The sequence below is a fragment of the Acinonyx jubatus genome, chromosome A1 (assembly GCF_027475565.1).
Source record: "Acinonyx jubatus isolate Ajub_Pintada_27869175 chromosome A1, VMU_Ajub_asm_v1.0, whole genome shotgun sequence".
Lineage (NCBI taxonomy): Eukaryota > Metazoa > Chordata > Mammalia > Carnivora > Felidae > Acinonyx > Acinonyx jubatus.
Genome location: NC_069380.1, coordinates 206,684,528 through 206,709,272, shown reverse-complemented (window position 1 = coordinate 206,709,272; position 24,745 = coordinate 206,684,528). Strand labels below are relative to the sequence as shown.

Here is a 24,745-nt window from a genome sequence, read left to right as displayed (position 1 = left end):
GTACCCTTGGTACGTGACTGGACCTTACACTTTATTTTTTGTAGATAACTTATGGATAGAAAATTGATTTTTATAACTTTGTTCTAAGTTTATTTGAGAGAGGGAGAGAGATCGAGCAGAGGACAGGCAGGCTCCACGCTGTCAGTGCAGAGCCCAACACAGGGCTCACAAACCGTGAGATGATGACCTGAGCCAAAATCAAGAGCTGGATGCTTAACAGACCAAGCTACCCAGGCACCCCAGAAGACTGATTTTTAAAATGGCTTTACTATACACACAGTCAGTTGTTCAACTGCTATTAACTCTCATCGAAAATTAAGGGAATAGCTCCAACTGGTCACCTAATCACTCAACATCTTCATTTGGCCAAATTAGCCACAGCCATAATTAACCTGGGGTAAAAAAAAATATTTAAAATAGTTCAAGAGGACACGGTTTGTAGAATACCTTGCTACATTTTGTTAAGGTAATTTCTTAACATTTTCTGACTTAAGTAAAATGGTAACATTTCTGTTCTAATAATCCTTTCTGTCTGTTAATCCTTTCCTTGACTAATTTCCAGGGAAAAACTACACATATTCTGTGGCAATTCCATTGCCCTTGATTTTACAAACTTACTGGATTGCTCCTGGGGCAGAAAGGATCATGTTCTTGCCCTCTCTTTTCCGCCAGCTCATTTAAGTATTCCGCCATTCTTTCCTTTCGTTTTCTTTTCATCCACATTTGAATTTCTCTTCTCTCCTTCTCAGGTCTTTGTGTTGGTCTACCAGAAGAATGCTGAATTCTGAGAAATTTCACAGTCAGGATATCACTTGATTTTAAATTTTTTATGGATACAAGTAGTATCACAACTAAATACTGTTTCTATGGAAAGACTTTTTAATGTTTACTTATTTATTTTTGAGAGAGAGAGACAGAGACAGAGAGCGAGTATGAGCAGGGAGGGGCAGAGAGATAGAGGAGGAGGCTCTCCATTGTCAGCACAGAGCCCCATGTGGGGCTCGAACTCAGAACCGTGATATCATGACCTGAGCAGAAATCAAGAGTTGGACAATTAACCAACTGAGACACCTAGGTGGCCCAAGATATTTTGTTTATTTTTAAGTGACCTCTACACCCAAAATGGGGCTTGAACTTATAACTCTCAGATCAAGGGTCGTATGTATGCATCACTGACTGAGCCAGCCAGGCACCCCTATTTGGAAAGATTTTGCCCATTCTCAAAAGTAGGATACATTAAGATCTCTATCAGTTTGCTCCATCCTGTTCCCTGAAATCCACTGAAAATGATCTCAGAGCTCACCAACAGCCTCTTCCTCCTGTGGACTTCTCTATAACATTTAATAAACTGGCTTTTATTTTCTGCTTTAAACTCTCTCTTACTTGGGCCATCTTATTTTAACTCTGAAAACACTGTGCAGCTTCCTATGCTGGCTCCTTTCTTCTCTGCTCACGACTTCAATTTAATGTCTTTAAAGGTTCTCTTTTGGGGGACACCTGGGTGGCTCAGTTGGTTGAGAGACTGACTCTTGATTTCGGCTCAGGTCATGATCCCAGGTCGTGGGATCAAACCCCCATCAGGGTTGATGCTAAGCGTGGAGCCTGAACAGGATTCATTCTCTCTCTCTCTCTCTCTCTCTCTCTCTCTCTCTCTCTCTCTCTCTCTCTATTTCCTCCCTCCCTCTCCCTCTCTCCCTTTGCCCTTCTTCCCCACTCTTGCTCTCTCTAAAATAAAGAAAGAAAGAAAAATGATTAAACGTTCTGTTTTGGGCTTCTTCACCCATCATCTATTCCTGGATTATCTCAATCACTTCTAAAACTTATATACAGAGCTGACTTTAAAACAGCTGCCCTTGTGAATCCAGCCTCAAACTCATGCCCATGCCATACTTCCCATGGGCTGGCCTGAGCTAATGACTGAGCACAGCAGGGATGTTATGACCGGCCCATTCCTGCAAGACACAGAACTCCTCTGGTGGGCAACTCTGGCTTGACACCTCACCACTGACCCAGCTGAAACTTTCCTGGAACAACACTGTACTCAGATTTTACTTACTCAACCCTCTCCCCTTCCCCCTCCCTCTCTCCTTCACAGAGTTGGATCACAGCTACAATGTGGTCTGATGCTTCCTCTGACTTCTGTGTTTTTCCCCCTTTCTCCTCACAGGCTTTCTCCCAATAAATGTCTTGCACATCTAATCTCACGTTGGCTTCTACTTCTCAGATGATACAAACCGACACAAGTAGTACTGAGAGTGGTCCAAGAAACCAGGTGGTGTGAGATAGGGGTATGGGGCAGACTCATCACCCAGCATGGGAGGAGAACGTCTTCCTAGATGGAAGGTGGGTCACAGGTACAAACGATGTGATTTATACTGAACACCTGCTTTTCCTTCTGGAAATATGGATTCGGTATGTGCCAGGCAGAGGCTGCCTACCCAACCAGCCCCAAAGAAAATCTCTGGGAGCTAAGTCTCTAAATGAGCTTCCTTGGTGGACATTGTCTCACATGTGTAGTCACAACCTGTTGCTGGAGGAATTAAGTGTGTCCTGTTGTGACTGCACCGGGAGAGGATACTTGCAAACTTGTGCCTGGTTTCCCTTGGAATTTACTGCATGTGCTTCTCTGAACCTAAGGTGAACTGAGCCCCTGCCCTTAAAGAGACAGCACAAGAAACAGCCCTGCAGGATACAGCATGGAAGCAGCAGTTTGAAAAATACCTGAGGCATAGGGGAGGGAGGTTTATTTACTAATCTCAGAGACTGTGCTGGAGGGGCAAAGATCTTTGGGAGAGTTCAAGAACAAAAGAGCTGGAACGCACCATCCATCCCCCACCCCCCAGTCTAGACACAGGGAATCCTGTGGGAACTAGCGCAACACTGACACTCCCTTTCTAACATGCTAATGGTGCACCCACCCCCATGTTTTCCTGTGGACCCTTACCCTCCAGCCAGGACTCGACTCCAGCTGTCCTCCAACGGCAAACCCACACAAATCATGATAACGGCACACGTCCTGCCCCAACGCTGTCCTGTGGACTCACCCCCACTGATATGCTCTCGGTCACAGCCCATCCAAAACTGCCACAAGCCTGGCAATACAAGCAGCCCCAACAGGAGCCAACACCACAGTGACTCTTGCCCCAGGGAGAAGGAAAAATAACCACACGCAACACTCAGACTGTGGTACCAGCAGTGGACGTGGGGTAGACATCTCGGTTGACTGCAGGGCCCGCCCACATAAAAAGCTTCTCAGGGGGCAGGACAGGGAACGTGCCCTGCTGTTCGGTGCTACTGCATCTCTGGCAAACACCTGGGAGTGACTCAACTCAAGCCCAAGGCAGCCCCAGACTGGCCCACTTACAACACAGGAATCAAACCCTGTCCACAGCAGGCAAAGAGAGCCAATGTGGACAACAGACTGAAGGAAAAAGTGGCTCAGCCACAATAACAGGGCACATGCGACACACAGAGGAGATACCCTGAAGTGCCAGGTTCTGGTGAAGAGAGAACACTGAACTGCAGGGCAATACAGGACCACTTCTTCATAAGGCCACTACCTGCAAGAGCAGGAGACATAGATGACTTCCCTAACACACAGAAACAGTTACAGAGAGTTAGACAAAATGAGGAGACAGAGGAATATGTCCCAAATGAAAGAACAGGACAAAAACTGCAGAAAGAGGCCTAAGCAAAACAGACATAAGTAATATGTTTAATAGAGAACTTAAAGTAATGGTCATATAGTCACTCACTGAAAAAAGAGTGAAGGACACCAATGAGACCCTTAACAAAGAGATAGAAAACATAAAAAGAACCAGAGATGAGAAATCAATAATTGAAATTAAAATAAACTGGATGGAATGAATAGTAGATGAGAGGAAGTAGAGAAATGGATCAGCAACCTGGAGGACAGAGTAATAGAAAGCAATCAAGCTGAACAGGTGAGAGAAAAAAAATAATACAAAATGAAACCAGTGTCAGGGTCTCAGCAACACCATCAAGTATAATAGCATTTTCATTATAGGGATCCCAGAAGGAGAAGACAGAGAAAAGGGGACCAAAATTTTATTTCAAGAAAATAATACCTGAAAACTTCCTGAATCTGGGGAGGGAAACAAATACAGATCCAGTAGGAACAGAGATAACCCAACAAAATCAACCCAAGGAGGTCCACACCAAGACACATAATAATTAAAATGGCAAAAAATGACAGAGAATTTTAAAAGCAGCAAGAGATAAGAAAACAGTTACATACAAGGGAAACCTCATAAGGCAATCAGCTGATTTTTCAGCAGAAAATTTTTGGGTCAGAAAAGGAGTGTCATGATCTATTCAAAGTAGAAAAAATCTGCAGCCAAGAATACTTTATCCAGCAAGGCTATCATTAGCAATAGAAGGAGAGATAAAGAGCTTCCTAGGCAAAAGCTAAAAGAATTCATGACCACTAAAACTCCCCATAAGAAATGTCAAATGAGACTCTTTGAGTGGAAACAAACAAAAAAAAATCATAAGTACAAGTAAGAAAAGCAGGCAACACAAAAGTAATAAAAATACATATATGTATAAAAATTAGTCAAGGAACTCACAAAAAGAAGGATGTAAAGTATGACACAATGTACCTAAAATATTGGGGGTGGGGAGAAGAGTAAAGAATGGGTTCAAACTTAAGCAACCATCAACTTCATATAGACTGCTATATGAATAAGATGTTATATACAGACTAAGTGATAAGCACAAATCAAAAACCAGTACTACTTTTGTAAAAAACAAGGAGAAAGGAATCCAAGAATATCACTAAAGAAAGCTAGCACACCATGAGAAAAGAGAGCAAGAGAAGAAAGGAACAGAAAAGTACAAACATAACCATAAAACAATTAACAAAATGGCAATAAGTACATACCTATCAATAACTACTTGGTATGTAAACGGACTAAATGCTCCAATCAAAAAATATAGGGTGATAGAATGGATAAAAAGCAAGACCCATCTATATGAGACTGTAAGAGACTCATTTCAGGCCTAAGCAGATTGAAAATGAAGGGATGGAGAAACATTTACCATGCAAATGGAAGTAAGAAAAAAGCTGGGGTAGCAATACTTATATTGGACAAAATAGACTTTAAAACAAAGATTTAGTAGCACCTGAGTGACTCAATCAGTTAAGCATCTGACTCCTGACTTCGGCTCAGGTCATGATCTCATAGTTAGCCCCGGTTTGGCTCTGTACTGACAGCATGGAGCCTGCTTGGAATTCTCTCTCTCTCTTTCTCTCTGCTCCTCTCCTTCTCACGTGCTGTCTCTCTTAAAATAAATAAATAAACATTTTTAAAAAAGACTGTAGGGGCATCTGGGTGGCTCAGTCAGTTAAGCATCTGACTTTGGCTGAGGTCATGATCTCGTGGTTTGTGGGTTTGAGCCCAGCGTCAGGCTCTGTGATGACAGCTCAGAGCCTGGAGCCTGCTTCAGATTCTGTGTCTCACCTTGCTCTGCCCCTCCCCAACTAGCACTCTGTCTCTGTGTCTCAAAAATGAATAAATGTTAAAAAAAAAAAAAAGTACTGTAACAAGAGACAAAGAAGGTCACTACATAATCATAAAGGGAAGAATCCTTTTATAGGAAGAAGGGAAGGGAAGGAAATATAACAATTGTAAATATTTATGCATCCAACACGAAAGCACCCAAATACATAAAGCATCTAATAACAAACATAAAGGAAGTAATTGATACTAATACAATAATAGTAGGGGACTTTAGTGGATAGATCATCCAACCAGAAAATCAACAAAGAAACAGTGACTCTGAAAGACACATTGGACCCAGATGGATCTAACAGATATATTCAAAACATCCCATCCTAAAACAGAATACACATTCTTTTCAAGTACACATGGAACATTCTACAGGATATATCACATATTAGGCCACAAAAGAAGTCTTAAATTCAAAAAGATAAAAGTTATACCATGCATCTTTTCTGACCACAGTGTTATGAAACTAGAAATAAACTACAAGAAAAAATCTGGAAAGAGCATAAATACATAGAAGTTAAATAATATGCTTTCAAACAACAAATGAGTCAACCAAGAAATCAAAGAGGAAATTAAAAAATACATAGAGATATATGAAAATGAAAACACGATGGTGAAAAATCTTTGGGATACAGCAAAAGTTATTCCGAGATGAAAGTTTACAGCAATACAAGCCTATCTCAAAAAGCAAGAAAAATCTCAAATAAACAATTAACCTTAGGAGCTAGAAAAAGGAGAACAAACAAAACCCAAACCTAGTAGAAGAAAAGAAATAATAAAGATTGGAGTAGGGATAAATGAAATAGGAACTAAAAAACCAACAGAACAGATCAATGAAACCAGAAGCTGGTTCTTTGAAAATACAACAAAATAGATAAGCCTTTAGCCAGACCCAACCAAAAAAAAAAAAAAAAAAAGAAAGAAAAAGAAAAGAAAAGAAAAAACAGAAGACTCAAACAAAATCAGAAATGAAAGAGGAGAAATAACAAGTAACAACCAACACCATAGAAATAGAAAGGATTGTAAGAGAATATAATGGAAAATTATATGCCAACAAATTGGACAATCTAGAAGAAATGGAAAAATTCTGAGAAACAACCTCCAAAAACTGAGGCAGGAACCACCAGAAAATTTGAACAGATTAATTACCAGCAATTAAATTGAATCAATAATCAAAAAACCTCCCAAAAAATGTCAAGGACCAGACGGCTTCACAGCTGAATTCAACCAAACATGTAGAGAAGAGTTAACATCTATGCTTCTCAAACTATTCCAAAAAATAGAAGAGGAAGGAAAGCTTCCAAATTAATTCTATGAGGCCAGCATTACCTTGATACCAAAACCAGACAAAGACACTACAAAAAAAGCAAACTATAGGCCAATTATCTCTGATGAACACAAATGAAAAAATCCTAAACAAAATATTAGCAAACCAAATCCAACAATACGTTAAAAATATCATTCACCAGGGGTGCCTGGGTGGCTCAGTCGGTTGAGCGTCCGACTTCAGCTCAGGTCATGATCTCACAGTTCGTGAGTTCAAGCCCGCGTCGGGCTCTGGGCTGATGGCTCAGAGCCTGGAGCCTGCTTCCGATTCTGTGTCTCCCTCTCTCTCTGCCCCTCCCCCATTCATGCTCTGTCTCTCTCTGTCTCAAAAATAAATAAACATTAAAAAAAATTAAAAAAAAAATATCATTCATCTTGATTAAGTGGGACTTATTTCCAGTATGCAGTATGCAAGTGTGGTTCAATATTTGCAAATCAATCAACATGATACATCACATCAACACGAGAAAGGATAAAAACCATATGATCATTTCAACAGATGCAGAAAAAAAACATTTGACATGAATATCATCTATTCATGATATATACCTTCAACAAAGCAGGTAATTTAGAGGGAGCATACCTCAACATAATAAAGGTCATATATGAAAAACACACAGCTAACATCATACTGAATGGTAAAAAATTTGAGAGCTTTTCACCTAATATCAAGAACAAGACAAGATGTCCACTCTCACCACTGTAATTCACTTCACAGTACTGGAAGTCCTAGCCACACAACCATACAAGAAAAAGGAATAAAAGGCATCCAGATTGGTAAGGAAGAAATAAAACTTTCACTATTTGCAGATGACCTGATCCTATACATAGAAAACCCTAAAGACTCCAACAAAAACTACTAAAACTGATCATTGAATTCACTAAGGTTGCAGGACACAAAATCAATATAAAGAAATTCATTGCATTTGTATACACTAATAATGAAGCAGCAGAAAGAAAAATTAAGAAAATAATCCCATTTACAATTGCATCAAAAATAATAAAATAACTGAGAATAAACCTAACTGAGGAGGTGAAAGATATGTACTCTGAAAGCCATAAAACACTGATGAAAGAAATTAAAGATGACAAAAACAAATGAAAAGATATTCCATGCTCATGGATTGGGAGAGCAAATACCATTAAAATGTCCCTATTACCCAAAGCAATCTATAGATTTAATGCGATCCCTATCAAAATACCAACAGCATTTTTCACAGACAGAACTAGAACAAATAACCCCACAATGTGTATGGAGAACAAAAGTGGAGGTATCACAATCCCAGATTTCAAGATATACTACCAACCTGCACTAAACTTGTTTTGCACAAGTACAAAAACAGACACAAAGCACACGGGAACAGAATAGGGAGCCTGGAAATAAACACACTATTATATAGTCAATTAGTCTGCAACACGGAAGGAAAGAATATGCAATGGAAAAGACAGTCTCTTCAACAAATTGTGTTGGGAAAACTGGACAGCAACATGCAAAAGAATGAAACTGAACCACTTTCTTACACCATACAAAAAAATTAAACTCAAAATGGATTAAGGACCCAAATGTGAGACCTGAAACTACAAAAATCCTAGAGGAGAGCACAGGCCATAATTTCTCTGACATCAGCCATAGCAACATTTTTCTAGATATGTTTCCTGAGGCAAGGAAAACAAAAAGAAAAACAAACTATTAGGACTACATTGAAATACAAATCTTCTGCACAACAAAGGAAACAATCAACGAAACTAAAAGATAACATACTGAATGGGAGAAGATATTTGCAAATGACATATATGATGAAGGGTTAGTATCCAAAGTATGTAAAGAACTTACACAACTCAACACCAAATAAACCAAATATCCAATTAAAAAATGGGCAGAAGACATGAACAGACATTTCTCCAAAGAAACAGATGGCAAGCAGACACACGAAAATATGCTCAACATCACTCATCATCAGGCAAGTACAAATCAAAACCACATTATGATATCACCTTACCCCTGTCAGAGTGGCTAAAATAAAAAAACACAGAAAATAACAAGTGTTGACAAGTATGTGGAGAAAAAGGAACCTTCATACACTGCTGGTAGGAATGCAAACTGGTGCAGCCACTGTGGAAAACAGTATGGAAGTTCTTCAAAAAATTAAAAATAGAACTATCCTATGCTCCAATAATTCTACAACTAGGTATTTACCCAAAGAATACAAAAATTCAAAGGGATATATGCACCCCTATGTTTACTGCAGCATTATTTACAATAGCCAAATTAAGGAAGCAGCCCAAGTGTCCATCAATAGATGAATGGATAAAGAAGTATCCACCAACAGATGAATGGATGTGTGTATATATACACACATACATACACATACATACATAGAGTAGAATATTACTCGGCCATAAAAAAAGAAGAAAATCTTGCCATTTACAACAATATGGATGGAGCTACAGAGTATAATGCTAAGTGAAGTAAGTCAGAGAAAGACAAATACCCTATGTTTTCACTCATATGTGGAATTTCAGAAAAACAAATGAACAAAGAAAAAAAAAGAGACAAGCCAAAAAACAGACTCTCAACTATAAAACAAACTGATGGTTACCGGAGGGGAGGTGGGTGGGGGATGGGCGAAAAGAAGTGATGGGGATTAAGAGTACATTTGTCTCGATGAGCACTGAGTAATGTATAGAATTGCTGGATCACTGTATTGTATATCCAAAACTAACACTCTCTGTTACTATAATGAAATTTTTAAAAACATCAAAATAAATAAATTAAAATATAATAATGACAACAAAAATAAAGTGATGAGACCTTGGGAAAACTCAGAGGATACAGATGTGCTGCTGTATTAAATACACAAGTCTGTCTACTGTTGGGAAAGGGAAGGAGTGGCACATAAACAGCACATTAAAATATGGCAAATTTTGCGGATACCTGTGTGGCTCAGTCAGCTGAGCCACCAACTCCTGATTTCAGCTCAGGTCATGATATCATGGTCTGTGGGTTTGAGCCCCACATGGGGCTCTGCACTGGCAGCGTGGAGCCTGCTTCAGATTCTCTCTCGCCCTCTCCCTCTGACCCTCCCCACTCATGCTTGCTTGCTCTCTCTCAAAAATAAACATTAAAAAAATTAAAAATAAAATAAAATATGACTAATTTTGAACCATATTCTTGAACCATAAACATTTTAAATGGGTTAAAAATGAATTATTCAATTATTACCTGGAGATAGTCTTAGCTTGTTGTTCTGTTAAACCGAGCTCTTCACTGGAAACTCCGTCTTTTGTTATAAGGTCCTCAATAATGTCGGCAATATCAGTCAATCCAGTCATCTGGAGTGGGTCTACTGAAATACTTCATTTTCAAATGCAATTTGAGAAATATAAGTCAGTATCTGTAACTTAATTACATTAATCAAAAACGAACATGTAAAGTTTAAAAAATGAACATGTAAAACTATGCCTTCCAAGAGCATAAACAAACACCAAAATCATAAACCTAGAACTAATGTTCCTTCTACTCTCCAGTAATCCTCAGTGCAAAAGTCTAATCATTAATAATTGGTGACTTCTTAGGGGCTCTTAAAAAAGTGAACATAAGGCTCAGGAGATCAGTTCTACCCGTCCTGCCTGCTGAATATATAGGCAGTTAAAGAAATGTAGCAAATGCAGTCTATTATATTCTAATTCCTTATGCTAAAACAGTAAAGGATGTAATACAGTAAACCTCAGCTTCTTAAAACATTCCATTCTCAGTGAAAATTAACTATATTTCTAGAGTCCATGAAAAAATATGTAGTGTAGCAGCTCACATACACATGAACAACAAAGTTTTCCACTCAGTTTATGCCCAACTTCAAGTAAAACTGTGAATTAATTCTTAAGATATTTACCTCTCGAATAACTCATCACTGTTATTCACACCTAAAAAAAGAAACATTATTAATAAAAATTTTACGTCAGTTATCTTTTTACTTTCATCTATTAATCCGATTTAGAAATTATATAACCAGAAATTGAAATATATTTAAACCTCCAAATAGGTTTAAAGATACGTATGTGTAGTATTCTTATCCTCCTCTTGAATAAGCTATGTGGTAGTGAATACTCTCTGCATTTTCAGATTATTGCTTTTCTATCCAGAGTATTCGGAATAATATACTTTAGGAAGTACAGTCCTTTGCTTACTACACAGTTTAAAATACTGAAGTGCAATTTACTAAAACAAAAAACAAAAAAGCTCTGGTGATCTAAAAGTAATACATTTGGGAGAATATCTAATTTTTTAAGATGTTTTATTTTTGAGAGAGAGAGAGAGAGTGCAAGTGAGGAGGGGCGGTGGCGGGGGGACCAGAGGATCCCAATGCAGGGCTCAAACTCCTGAACCATGAGATCATAACTATAAATTTCTTTTCTGATTCCTTTTATCAAAGGGCAGAAAAGTGTTATATCCAAATAAATAACTTTTCATAGTAGTTACACAGGATGATTTGATCCTTAGTTCATTTTCAAACCAGTTTTGGAACTCTTCTATGAGACTGCCTTCATAATTTACTGAACACACAGATCAGCTTTATTCCTTGAAAATCACAGTTCCTTTTTTTTTTTTTATTTTTTTATTTTTCAACGTTTATTTATTTTTGGGACAGAGAGAGACAGAGCATGAACGGGGGAGGGGCAGAGAGAGAGGGAGACACAGAATCGGAAACAGGCTCCAGGCTCTGAGCCATCAGCCCAGAGCCTGACGCGGGGCTCAAACTCACTGACCGCGAGATCGTGACCTGGCTGAAGTCGGATGCTTAACCGACTGCGCCACCCAGGCGCCCCTCCTTTTTTTTTTTTTTTTAATTCCAAACAGTGACTCTCAGCCTGATTATCTATCTCATTTCTCAGAAATGCCTCTGGAAATCTTGTAGCTATTTCCAAAACTTAAATCTGTTTTCAGTGAGTAAATTATTTGCCACCGTTAAGATCAATCACAAGAAGGGCACCTGGATGGTTCAGTCGTTAAGCATCCAACTCTTGATTTCAGCTTAGGTCATGATCTTGCAGTTTGTAGAGTTTGAGTCCTGCATCGGGCTCTCTGCTATAAGGACGGAGCCCATTTTGGATCCTCTGTTCTTCCCCCACCCACCCCGCCCCATTCCCCACTTGTGCTCTCTCTCTCACAAATTTTTTTTAAAAACCCACAAGAATATGCTAAGAAACAGAAGTCAATTTCAAAGGAGAAAATCTAAGCTGGTTTTGAGCATTAGAAGTAAGGGAGTGACTATCCATCCTTCTAAGATGCCAATTTTGGAAGAGAAAACACCCATTAGGGCATCTAAATTCTGTACTCTAAAAAATAATTTGGTTTCCTTTTTAATTTACATTAGATATTGAATACTAGAGGAAAACATTTTAATTATCCATCTTTATATGTGTTATGCCATTTACTGACATTTCTCCTTTCTTCTCTCACTTCCTAACTTAAGAAGCTATTACAATCCTGAATGAATCACCTCCCCAACCTGGTACTTTCCATCTCACTTTTCCTACTTTCTTTTCTTCTTCCTTTAAACATTAAAGATTTTGTCTTTATCCCCATCTTGAAATGATCTTTGACTTCATTTCTCTTATCTTATTTTTCTACTTCCTTTTAATATCAGAATTCTTAAGTAGTGTTTACTTACAGCTTCTTGAGCCTATCTCTATCCCCAGCCAGCTTTCTTCTACTCTTCATATTATATTGAAAGTACCCAATGTCCTTAACAAATTCAATCTTTATTCTTGACTTTATGGATTCTTGTGAAACTGTTAGCCACTTACTACTTCTTGAAAATCCCTCACCAGAGTCTACTTGTCCATGTCCCTCACTGGGAGGCTCCCCTTACTCTCTACAGGGTGGCATTTCACAGGTTGCTCTTTGGCATTTTCCCTTTTTCCATATTGCTTGGTGATAACAGATGCACTAATTCTTAACTATATAATTATATAAAAGCTCTTACATCTGTTTTTCAGGCTTAAACCTCTCATCAAGTTCCACTTCCTATAAAAAACTGGATCCTAAATATGGCCATTTATATACCCCAGCATCACATTCAACTATTACCTTTGGTCTACAGGTGCTCTCGAATTTGACATCAGAGCTAGGATATCCTCATTCCTATAGTCTAACAACACAAAGTAGCCATTCATTTTCTCCTTCTCCTCTTTTATCCACTTAGTGACAGCAGTTGCTTATTCAGAATGTCTCTCGCTTTCTCACACACTGCCCAGGTTCTCACTGTTTCACAGGCCAGATGAATTTAACAGTTCACCAAAGGATCTCTGCCTCCATTCTAGTCTTTCTCAAAACCCCCTCATTATACTTTTCTGCTCAGAATTCTCCAGTGATTCCCTGGGATAAAATGGAGTTTATGCTTCTCACATACAGTCAGAACTCTCTGCAACCTCCTTAACGTCATTTGTCAACTCTCCCCTGTAAGTGGGGAGAGAAAAGCTGCCGATGACGGAGACCCTAGAGGAATCAGGTTCGCAGCTCGGTGCTTTATATACAATAGTCAATCTTCACAACAACCTGGTGAAGCAGAAATGATTGTCTCCCTGTGATGACTAAAACACAAATGGAGTCTACAAAGAACTTAGAGAAAAAAATTACAGGACTTAAAGCCAGATTCTTAATAGTTTTATTTAAATAACAGCAATGTCATTTAAAAATACCATCTTTGGGGAGCCTGGGTGGCTCAGCTGATTGAGCTTTTGATTCTTGATTTCGGCTCAGGTCATGATCTCATGGCTCATGGGTTCAAGCCCCATGTCAGGCTCTGTGCTGACAGCATGGAGCCTGCTTGGGATTCTCTGTCTCACTCTCTCTGTGTCCTTCCCCAACTCTCTCTCTCTCAAAATAAATAAATAAACCTTACACAACAGTTTTTTTAAATAGCATTTTTACTGCTTATATTAACTTTAAAAATGATAATAAAATATACTATAAACCCTCAGTAAATTCATCATTTTTGACCATCAATAGCTAAGGGCTAAAAAATATATATTTCAAAGCCACTATCAGTAGCCCAAGTGTTATATTTAGTATAACCTATTATTCATATGACGAAATGTATTTGTTAGGACTAAACAATAGCATTTTAACTGCCAGCTCCAAATGAAACAGAAAAATAGCACTAAACTTTTCTAAGTCTCAATATCCTCCACTATAAAATGGGGACAATAATGGCATCTACCTCACAGGTTAGGCTTACACCAGGGTCAATGCATGTAACACAGCAATATCGGGGACCCAGCAGAGGCTCAATACACTACAGCTGTTGTTTTGTTTTCATAATTAAAACTCAAGGTTCTCAATGTTGGCAGAGTTTGAATTTCTCAATTTTTGTAAAAATCAGATAGTACAGTAATTCCAGTTGCTATACACTTAACATTTTATTAAAATAACTTGGAGATATCTAATCATACATTATATCTTGTTAGAGATATATCCTTGCAATATCTAATGAAGATGACAATACAGTTCTTCAATAAATGGTACAAATTGTAACTTCCCTTGCCCCGAAATTTATAAATATTGCAAAATAGCTTCACAAATCCTTCACAACTGTGTTCCCAGTAAACACTCTTCAGCAATAGCATATTGGAAGATAAGAGTGTAAACAAAAAGGGAAGAACAATACCAGGAGAAGTTGTACTCTGGCCACTGAAAAGGCTGACCGCTGAATCAGCAGAAGGAAATACACAGGTTTTCTGACTAGAATGAGTTTCTGTTACTGAAAATTCAGCTTCTGAAATCTCCTCTTTGTCACTTTGATCCTCTTCATTCCTATGAGTCAGGAAATGTGCTAATCCAAAGGAAAATAGTAGAAGAAAGAAAGCACAGGGAAAAAAGATACAACGCTTAGTTAACCCTTTTACATGGCAACAGATAGAAGTTTACAACGTATTATTTTGATAACTTTCCACTATATAATGATATAATTGAATACATTTAAAACTTAACCTCTCTCATAGTAAAAAAAATTATGCTTATTTTTTTTAAATTAAGTTTATTATATTTTTAAAGTTTATTTATTTTGAGAGAGAGCAAAAGAGAGAAAGGAGAGAGAGAGAATGTGAGCAGGGAATGGGCAGAGAGAGAGAGTGTGAGAGAGAATCCCAAGCAGGCTCTGTGTTGTCAGAGCAGAGCCTGTTGCAGGACTTGAACTCACGAACCATGAGATCATGGCCTGCACTGAAATCAAGAACTGGACACTTAACCAATTAAGCCACCCAGGCATGCCAAAACTGTTAAGTTTATTATCCGTTTCAGAAAACATGGCAGACTGAGCTGAAGTGGACAGGTTCATACCCTGTTATAAAAACACAGAAGAAATGCTAAATTAAAAAAAAAAAAAAGATTAGGGACACTGGCTGGCTTAGTCAGTAGAGCATGTGACTCCTCATCTCAACGTCATGTGGTTGTGAGTTCAACTCCCACATTTAAGTAGGCATGGAGCCTACTTAAAAGGAATTAAAAAATAAAATAAATAGATTAATATGCAAACAAGCCCTGTAAATAAAGAAATCCCCCAGTGCCAGAAAAGAAAAAGGAATCAAAGCTGGGCAATATATGGAGAAGGATGCTGGGATAGTCCATAGAGAAACAGGAGATGTGGTTTCTGCCATCGGCCGTGGGGAGAACTGAGCTACCTTCACATGGCCTAGAGCACTGAAGGATAGGTCTGTCCATAACATGAGGATAAGAAAAACCATGGAGAAGCAGCAAAGACGTTTTCTATCTTCCTGAATGGTAGACGGGAGAAAAATAAGTCAACTCTGAGAAATCAAAACCTCTGTCTTGCCACAAGCAGGTATGGGATCTGAATTTATACCATCTATGTAGTAAAGCAACTCCAAGCCCAGAAATGTATAGGAAAACTTGTTCCCCAAACTCTTTCTACTTCAGCAGATAGCAAGAAGCAAATACAAAACCACTTCAAAGACAAGTGTATACAACCCAGCAGAACTCTCCTAAAGATAAGTTCATGATAAAAAAAAAAAAAATTACAGGGGTGCCTGGGTGGCTCAGTCATTTAAGCGTCCAACTTTGGTTCAGGTCATGATCTCATGGTTTGTGGGTTTGAGCCCCACGCCAGGCGCTGTGCTGACAACTCAGAGTCTGGAGCTTATTTCAGATTCTGTGTCTGCCCCTCCCCTGCTTGCTCTCTATCTCTCTCTACCCCAAAAATAAAAACGTTAAAAAGAATTTTTTTTAATTACAAATCGCACAAAGAAACAACCATGAAAGAGAGCAGTATGCAGATTTGACTACTGAGAATATGCACACATGAAGTAAAACAGTATGAAAGGGCATAAAATATTACTAAAATCATTAAATAGATAAAAGGGCATAGAAACCATAATAAAAGAACAGGATAGTACATCCAGCAAACAGATTTGAAAAAGAAATAAACAGAACCTGTAGACATTAAGAATGCAGTAAAAAAAAATTAAATCCTACAGCAAAGAAGACACGGAAGAGAAAATTAGTAAACTAAAAGACAGATTGGATGACATCACCCTGAATATATCACTGAGAGATAAAAAGATGGCAATTAATAGTTAAGAGACAGAATAAAGCGAGAAGGTCCAAATAGCTGGTGTTTTAGAAAACAGAACAGAAAGAATGGGGAGGAAGCAATACTCCAAAAGGAAATGGATGAAAAATAACCAACATTAAACCTGCAACTTAAAAGAATCATTCCTCTCCCATATAGAATAAATTTTTAAAATGTATACACTGAGACACACTTGTATCAAAAATATAAAATAAGCCAAAAATAAAGAGAAAATTCCAGGGGCACCTGGGTAGCTCAGTTGGCTAAGCATCTTACTCTTTATTTTTCAGCTCAGGTCATGATCTCACAGTTTGTGAGAGATCACAAACTGGGCATGGAGCCTGCTCAAGATCCTCTCTCTCTGCTCCCCTCTCTCCCTCTGCTCCTCCCCTGCATGTGTGTGCTTACTCTCTCAAACAAACATAATACAATGAAAATGTAAATAAATTAAAAAATATAGCCCTAACCCCATAATATTGAGAATCTAAAAATCCCTTTTACAAACTAAAGAAGATATTTTTTTTCTAAGTTTATTTATTTATTTTGAGAGAGTGAGTGAGCAGAAGTGGGGGAGAAGCAGAGAGAGGGAGAGAGAGGAGGAAAGAGAGAGGGAGAGAGAGATACCAAGAAGGCTCTGTGCTGTCAGCATGGAGACCCAAGCGAACTGTGAGATCATTACCTCAGCCAAAACCAAGAGTTGAACACTTAACAGAGTAAGCCACCCAGATGTCCCTAAAGAAGACATATTAATACAAATTACAAACTACTTAGATCTGAACAACACCAAAACGTGGTTCATATCAACACTCCTGTCTGGGTCCTTACAAGAACACGTTCAGCATCAAATGCACACATTAGAAAAAGATAAAGAATGAAGTTAGGAAAAAGTCAACAGGTTAAGCCCTCAAAAACAGAAGAAATCATAAAGCTAAGAATAGAAATTTATGAAAAAGAAAATTAGGAGTGCCTGGGTGGCTCGGTCAGTTAAGCATTCAACTCTTGGTTTCAGCTCAGGTCATACTCTCACAGTTCATGAGTTTGAGCCCCGCATTGGGCTTCTCTGCTGTCAGCACAGAGCCTCCTTGGGATTCTCTGTCCCCCTCTCTCTGCCCTTCCCCCACTTGCACTCTCTCTCTCTCAAAAATAAACATTAAAAAAAATTAAACAGAATCAACAAACCAAAGCCTGTTTTTAAAAAAACGCATTACATTGCTGACAAGACTGAATGAAAGACAGTGTAAGGATAACACAACTATAGATATAGAAAAGTTTTTAAGTACCCTCGTTTCATTATTTCAATGAGAAATGCAAAAACATACCATCTCACCACTGCCTGGCCATTTAATCAGAACCTCAAATTCCAGTTCTGCAGATGACCAGGGACAAAGAGCAACCACAGCACAAAGCTGTGTGCAACCTCAGCGAGTGTGTGGCTGGTGCTGCCCCACTCTAGGAGTTTACAGCACTGGCTTCTCAGGAAAAAATGGCATGGGTGGGAGCCAATCACATGATCACAAAAATACCTAATCTAACAATTAGGGGACTGATGGCTTCAGCTCACAAATGAAAACTGTCCCCAATTCTGGCACTCCCAAGGGCAATGCTTCCCCTTTCAGAGCAAGGCCAGCCCCCCACCCCCCCCACACACACAAACCTTCCGAAATACCAGTGGCTTTTGAAGCAGATGTTTTTTCAGATTCAAGACCAGAGGACAATTCAATATGGTCTAAAGATGCACCCTGTAGAAAAACACATACAAAAAAATAACTTGAAAATTTTAGTTTGATAATTTCACAACATTGTTAAATAATTTTATGTACATTTTAAATATTAAGGGAACAAGTGAAAGAAATGGGATTATATCCAGTAAGAGCTAAATGGTGGGGACAGATAAAGAGAAGGAAATTTTTATCTATTTGTAGTCTAAATGATTTAACCTTTCCTAAGGAAAACAGCATCACATAATTTTAGACTGGGGAGGAATGTTAATTACCACTTAGACAAAACGTTCATTTTACAGATGAGAGAAGAGGGCCCAAAGAAATTGAGTGACTTTCTTAGTGGCAGAATATGGCTCTCAACCTAGGTCTTCAAAGCCCCTAGTCAGCACTTGTGCAAAAGTATCCCTCTGCCTCTTCCAGGCTTACAGTCTGTTCTATTAATTAAAATACACTAGTCAAAACCTCTGTATTTATGTGTACATTACAACAGGATGAGAATATTTTAAAACAATATGCCCAACGTTTCATTTAAATTAGTGCTAGCTCCTTCAAAGTAGTCACCTTAGCAGACTAAATACTTTTGGAGTTTGAGCAACCTCTCTTCCTTTGAAATTGTCTCCCAAGCTTGTGCTACAATTATTATTAACTGTTCTGGTGATAAGTCTTTATTATATAAATGTGATTTTATTACTGTCAGAATCTAAAACTGAGAGAGCAAAGATAGCCATTAAATAAACATTCATCAAATGCCTGACATGTGCCAAGCAAAAGGCACAATCCCTGTCCTCCAATGTTAAAAAAGGCTTGGGCCGAGAGGGGAGCGGTTACAGAATTTTTAGGAACTTTTTCAAAATACATGTGTGTGATCTGCACCCTTCCCCTTGCCAAGCCACTGCCCCTTCCTCTGTCCATACCCTACCACCCCAGATTCAGTAGGCCTGCCATGTATATTTTGAAAAAGATCTGTCCTTTTATGTAATGGATCCAGATATGTGGAAATTCCTTCTCGAAACTCTTCCTTTGGCTTGCTTTCTCCTGAGTCTCTTACTACCTCAGAATGCTCCTTCTCAAGCTTTGTGGTTGAATCTTCACCTTTAAAAGTTTGTGCACCCACAAAATTGTGCCCTTTATCCTCTTTTACTCCTCATTCAGTGTACTCTCTCTGGGTGAATGCCCTATTATGATTCGAACTTCCTCCTAAGGACTCTAAAATCTGTACCATCAACCCAAATCTAGCTCCTAAGCTCCAGAAGCATATATCCAACTGCCTACTAATCTCACAGCACCACAAATTTAACATGTTTCTGACTGAAATCACTGTGCCTCCCTCCTCCCAAAACACACATACTACTTCTTCCCTAGTTTGGAAAATGACTCCAGGCTCAAAATCTGGACACCACTGTGATCTTTCTATTCTTCACCTTCCCACAACCAATCACCCTCTGAGTCGTGCAACATCCTTCCCTTCATCCTCAATGCTAAAGTTCAGGTTATTGTTACTTCTTGGCTTGGTATTCAGTGGATCTCAAACATCAATCAGTAAACCCAGTATAGAGCTAACTACAAAAATTACAGAGCTAGCTACATAAGAATCATTTTTGAAGCTTACTAATAACACAAATTCCTGGGTCCCACCCTAGGATTACTTAAAATCAGAATCTCAGGGGTATGAGACCATAAGTTTGCAATTCTAACAAGTTCCCCAAGATGACTCTAATGAGTCAGTTTAAAACCACTGTGACCCAACTGATCTCCCTGTTCTCAGTCTTATCCTCTCCAATCTCCTCTCCACACTGCTGCCAGAGTATCTGATCATATCATTTCACTGCTTAAAATTCTTCAATGGTTTCCTACTGCCTATTTATGGGATAAAATCCTAATCACTTGACATGGAAAACAATACTTTCCATCATGCCTTAGCTGCCCCTACCTACCTCTACTGCCAGATGTCTTAAAAGTCAGTACCATCAACCTCTACCTCACAATGTCCCATCAGCCTTTCCTTATCTCACTGATGAATATCAATTCATTATCAGCTCAAGAGTAAGCTCTACAGAGCCTTCTCTGATGCCACCCCTTCACTCACTCACTTCTCTAGTCACAACAGGTCGTGTGTCCAATACTGTTCTCGCTGCACCCTGTTCATATGCATATACTGGAGTATACATCTGTCTTCCTTTGTTAGATTCTAAGCTGCTTGAGAGTAGTGACTATGTATGCCTTGTTTATCTTTCCATTCCCACAACTTAGCACATGGCCCAGCATATAGCAGAAGCTCAATGTTTACTGAAGGAACAAACTCTTGGACTCTGGAGCAAGCCAGGATTAAGACTAGATTCAAGGCTAAGTAACATATTTGACTTTAGATATGCTTAATATACTAGGACATAAAGCAACTTTGAAAGTGATTCCTTGAAATAAGGAGTTCGAAAGATGACTCTGAAACTTAACACTCATTTTGAAGTGATATATTTAAGTCTGGGTTAAAAAAACAAAAAGGAAAACAACCAAATAAACATCATAATAATGTTACTTAATAGTAGCCCTACCTCGTATTTTTTCAGTGTAATTTCACATGTGTTTAATCTTAACTTTTTAATATGTGTTAAATGTTTGAATTAAAGAAATACTATAAACCTAATAAATACATCTTTTAAAATCTCAACCTGCTAGCAACCTGGAATATTTGTTAGGTAAGTCAGTGATGGAATTCTTATCCTGCAGACCAATTTGCATTTCCCAATACAAGGCTTTTACACACTCAAAATATTTTTACTGTTAGTTCCTTAATCTTTATTTGATGTGAATTTTACTTCCTAAAAAAAAAGTTTGTGCAAAATAATTAATTCATGTTTAAGACTTCCTTTCTATTTGTCTAACTACCATGATAATACACATAAATAATCTCTTTCTCATGAGTATTTTTTAAAGATACAGAAACCATCTAAGGACTCCTATTCCCATTGTATAAAATATTTAAAAGAAACCGAGAATTCCAAATATAAAGACAACAATATTTGTAAAGTTAAAAAAAAATCTTGCTGAAGAAAATGATAATTAAGGGCAGGGTTCATTTAAAACCACATTCTTGTTTTCTAATTCAACTATTTCTTTTCATGGTAGGAAGCACTGGTTCACTTCTTAAAAGTTTAAGGCAGTGGTTCTCAACTGGGGGTGATTTTGCCACCCAAAGAACATTTGGCAACATCTGAAGACATTGTTATTATTATTATGCTACTAAACATCCTACAATGCACAGGACAGCCTCCTATAACAAAGAGTTATCTGGCCCAAATGTCAGTCATGCTGAGGTTGAGAAACCTAATTTCAAAAAATAAATAAATTAATTAATTAATTTCCCATTATTTTGAAAAATCAAATGTCCAAACTTACATCACACCAAACTCTAGTAACTCAGTAACAAACAAATAGCTAAAATAAAAGACAGTCTACCTTATCACAATGTCGATCTAGCACTTTTTGTCTGGGGCAATCCCGTTCTATGTTTTCAGCAATGTTCTCTATTGCTAACAGTTGTTCATCAATTTTCTGAAGCTTAGAGGTAAGATGCTCTAGCCGGCGAGCTGTAGAGCTCTGTGCGGGACGAGCCGCAGAGACATCCCGCAGTAGCTCCCATAGCAGATACTCCTCTGCGGCAGATGACTTTGAGCTCTGCTCTTTGAATCGGCAATCTGGCTTCAGCATATCTAAATATTAATAAAGGTAATATCAGAATTGATTACAATTAAGGGAGAAGTAGATGCTGATGATCTAATTTTTTTGAAGACCTCAGTTTAAGTCAACAAAACATTCCTTCAGAAATTTTCTAACACTTCAGCTTCCTGACTTCTGAGAGTTGTCTATTGTGAAATAAGAATATGTAACAGTATTACTATTACCATAGGACTCCATATACAAGGCAGTTTGAATGTTACTTTTACCCTCTGCTTCATCAAAAAGCAACTTTATTTAATATTCTTGACTTTTTAAAAACTCTACTTGAAAACCAACAATGTCACACAGTAAAAGCCAGGCCTGCTGTGGGCCGTTACCAACTCTACATGGGATCTCAGGCTAACACCAAACCTCCCAAGACCAATATCAAAGCCAATGATTCTCCCTTACTCTTCAAGTCAATTGATTCTTGTCCCAAATTTGAAACACTTTTTTAAATGCATCCTTTTTCTGGCTTCTGGGTCTCTTCCTCCCCTTACTGGTCTTCCATCTCAGTTGTCTTCTTGTTCTTCTCTTCTGCACCTGCCCCTCTGACCCATCAGTATTTCCAGGGTGCCAATCTCTGCTCACTTTTCTTCTCACCCTGCCCACTCTCCCTGGGTGATGTCACTGATGCACAGGTGACTCTCAAATTCACATGGCACCTTTGTGAGCTCCAGCCCTGTGTCCTGGATATCTCATTTAGGTTGTCCCAAAGCACAGCAATTGAAACTCTGCCCCTCCAACCTGCTCCCTCTTCCTGATTCCCCAGGTTGGTGAACAGCACTATCATTCACCCAGGTTCCTAAGCCACAGGCCTGAGAGTCATTCAAGCTTCTTCTCTTTCCTTCATCCAAAGTAACACCGAATATTGAGGATTACCAACCAAAATCTCCATTCCTACTACCACTGCTTAGGTGAAGCTTTCACAATAGATAGACGCCAATTAGTATCTCTATTTTGCCCTCATGTAGTCCATCTTCCACACAGATTTTTTTTTTTAATTTTTTATTTGAGAGAGAGAGAATGCAAGTGGGGGAGAGGGGCAGGGGGAGAGAGAGAGAGAGAGAGAATCTCTTTTTTTTTTTTTTTTAGTTTATTTATTCATTTTCAGAGAAAGAGAGAGTACAATGTGTGCACAAGCAGGAAAGCACAGAGAGAGTAAGAGAGAGAATCCTAAGCAGGATCCACTCTTCAGAGCAGAATCTGACCCAGGGCTTGATCTCACGAACCATGAGATTATGACCCAAACCAAGATCAGGAGTCAAATGCTCAACTGACTGAGCCACCCAGGTGCCCCCCCTCTCAACATCTTTTAAAAGACAAATCTGATATTGTTCCTTTCTCACCTCAAAGTCTTCAGTGTTTCTCTAATGCCTTCATCTTAAAAGTCCAAATGCCTGTGAGGACAGTGACATTCAGTCTTTCCTCTGCCCCCCTCTCCAGCTCATCTCTTGCTGTTTCTTAAACAAGCAAACTGCTCTACTGCCTCTAAACCAAATGAACTTCAATTTTCTCAATCTCTGCAGGCTTCATCAAACTTCCAAGTCATTGCACAACCTATTCTCTCAGTCTGTATGCCTTTTGTCTCACCAAGTCCTACTTTCCTTTAAGATTCCATTTAGGCATCTCTCCTCTCAATAGTCCAGTCCTCCCTGGAGATGGATTACACACTGTATTCCCCAAGAATCTCATCCATACCACCTTGACAGCACTTACCATGCTGTGTCATAATCATCTCCTTCTCTGCCTTCCTTTCCTCCTATAGGTGAGCCCACAGGCAGAGAACCTGGTAGTACTCTCTTCTTCAGCCCTGATATCTGGCCCCTGTCTTAGTGTTTATTGAATAGTCACTCAAATGAGGATTATGATGCCTGTCCTACCTAACTCAAAGAGGTTTGTGAGGATCAAATTATGCAACAAAACACTCTGAAAAATGTGAATCACTAAATACATGGAATCACTAAATATATAAATATATAGTGCTTATTATCTCCCAGCCCCAGTCTAGCGTGAAGCTTCCAATGAGAAGATAATGGTAAATTCCAATGCTGGCAATGGTGGTTGTATTATCTTCCCCTGTTTTGGCCTTACTTTTTTTTTTTATAAGGAATCTCTACACCTAACGTGAGGCTCAAACTCATGAACCTGAGATTCAAGAGTTGCATGCTCTTCTGACTGATCCAGTCAGGCACCCCTGGCCTTACCTTTTTTAGCTTGACTCACAGTACTTTACCATCTATCCTTCCTGTTTCTCAGCAGCCTGAAGTGTCTCCCTTAGTCACTCTCAGGAAAGAATTTCATATACAAACTTCACGTAGAAAATGTAGCAAAAGAACCAGACATGCTCAAAATCCAGAATGGCCTACATACATAATGAAACATAGCTTCCCTTTCTCTGGAGAATCTGCTCCACTTCCACTGACTAATAGCAAAAATCTAGGAGGGTTAAAAACTGAGTTCCACTGACACTGAAATCTGTCCATCCAGCAAAGCTCTGCTTGCTATTAATAGCTGAAAGCATTCCTTTTGGAGATGGTTTCTAAAATAGGAAGCTGCTGTCATTCAAAATGGTGAGCAAGTATCACTAAAAGCAGAAATTATTATTTGTTTTGCTTGTTTTAAATACTTAGGGACCCTGTCCTTCCTTCTGCCAGCCTTTTGCTATAATACAAATCCCACTCAACTCTATTGTATAACTATATTCTGAATCTTTAAAAAAAAATTTTTTTTAATGTTTATTTACTTGTGAGAGAGAAAGACAGACAAAGTGTGACCAGGGGATGGTGGTGGTGGCGGGGGGGCGGGGGGGGGGTGGAGAGAGGAAGACACAGAATCTGAAGCTGGTTCCAGGCTCTGAGCT

The 24,745-nt window shown here is 38.7% G+C and overlaps 1 protein-coding gene across 9 annotated transcripts in view; it reads right to left on the bottom strand.

Annotated features, from left to right (window-relative positions):
• CPLANE1 (ciliogenesis and planar polarity effector complex subunit 1) overlaps positions 1 to 24,745 on the bottom strand; it is a 139,495-nt gene that overhangs the window by 19,235 nt on the left and 95,515 nt on the right. For 8 of the 9 annotated variants that reach the window (XM_053201405.1, XM_053201388.1, XM_053201403.1 and 5 more), the window contains 6 exons: positions 21,622 to 21,875; positions 18,102 to 18,186; positions 14,528 to 14,692; positions 10,751 to 10,781; positions 10,081 to 10,212; positions 619 to 784 (listed from right to left, as the gene is read on the bottom strand). In XM_053201405.1, the coding sequence (XP_053057380.1) occupies positions 619 to 784; positions 10,081 to 10,212; positions 10,751 to 10,781; positions 14,528 to 14,692; positions 18,102 to 18,186; positions 21,622 to 21,875 (833 nt within the window). The remainder of the gene's footprint in view (positions 1 to 618; positions 785 to 10,080; positions 10,213 to 10,750; positions 10,782 to 14,527; positions 14,693 to 18,101; positions 18,187 to 21,621; positions 21,876 to 24,745) is intronic. The other variant, XM_027075522.2, reaches the window with a different exon arrangement.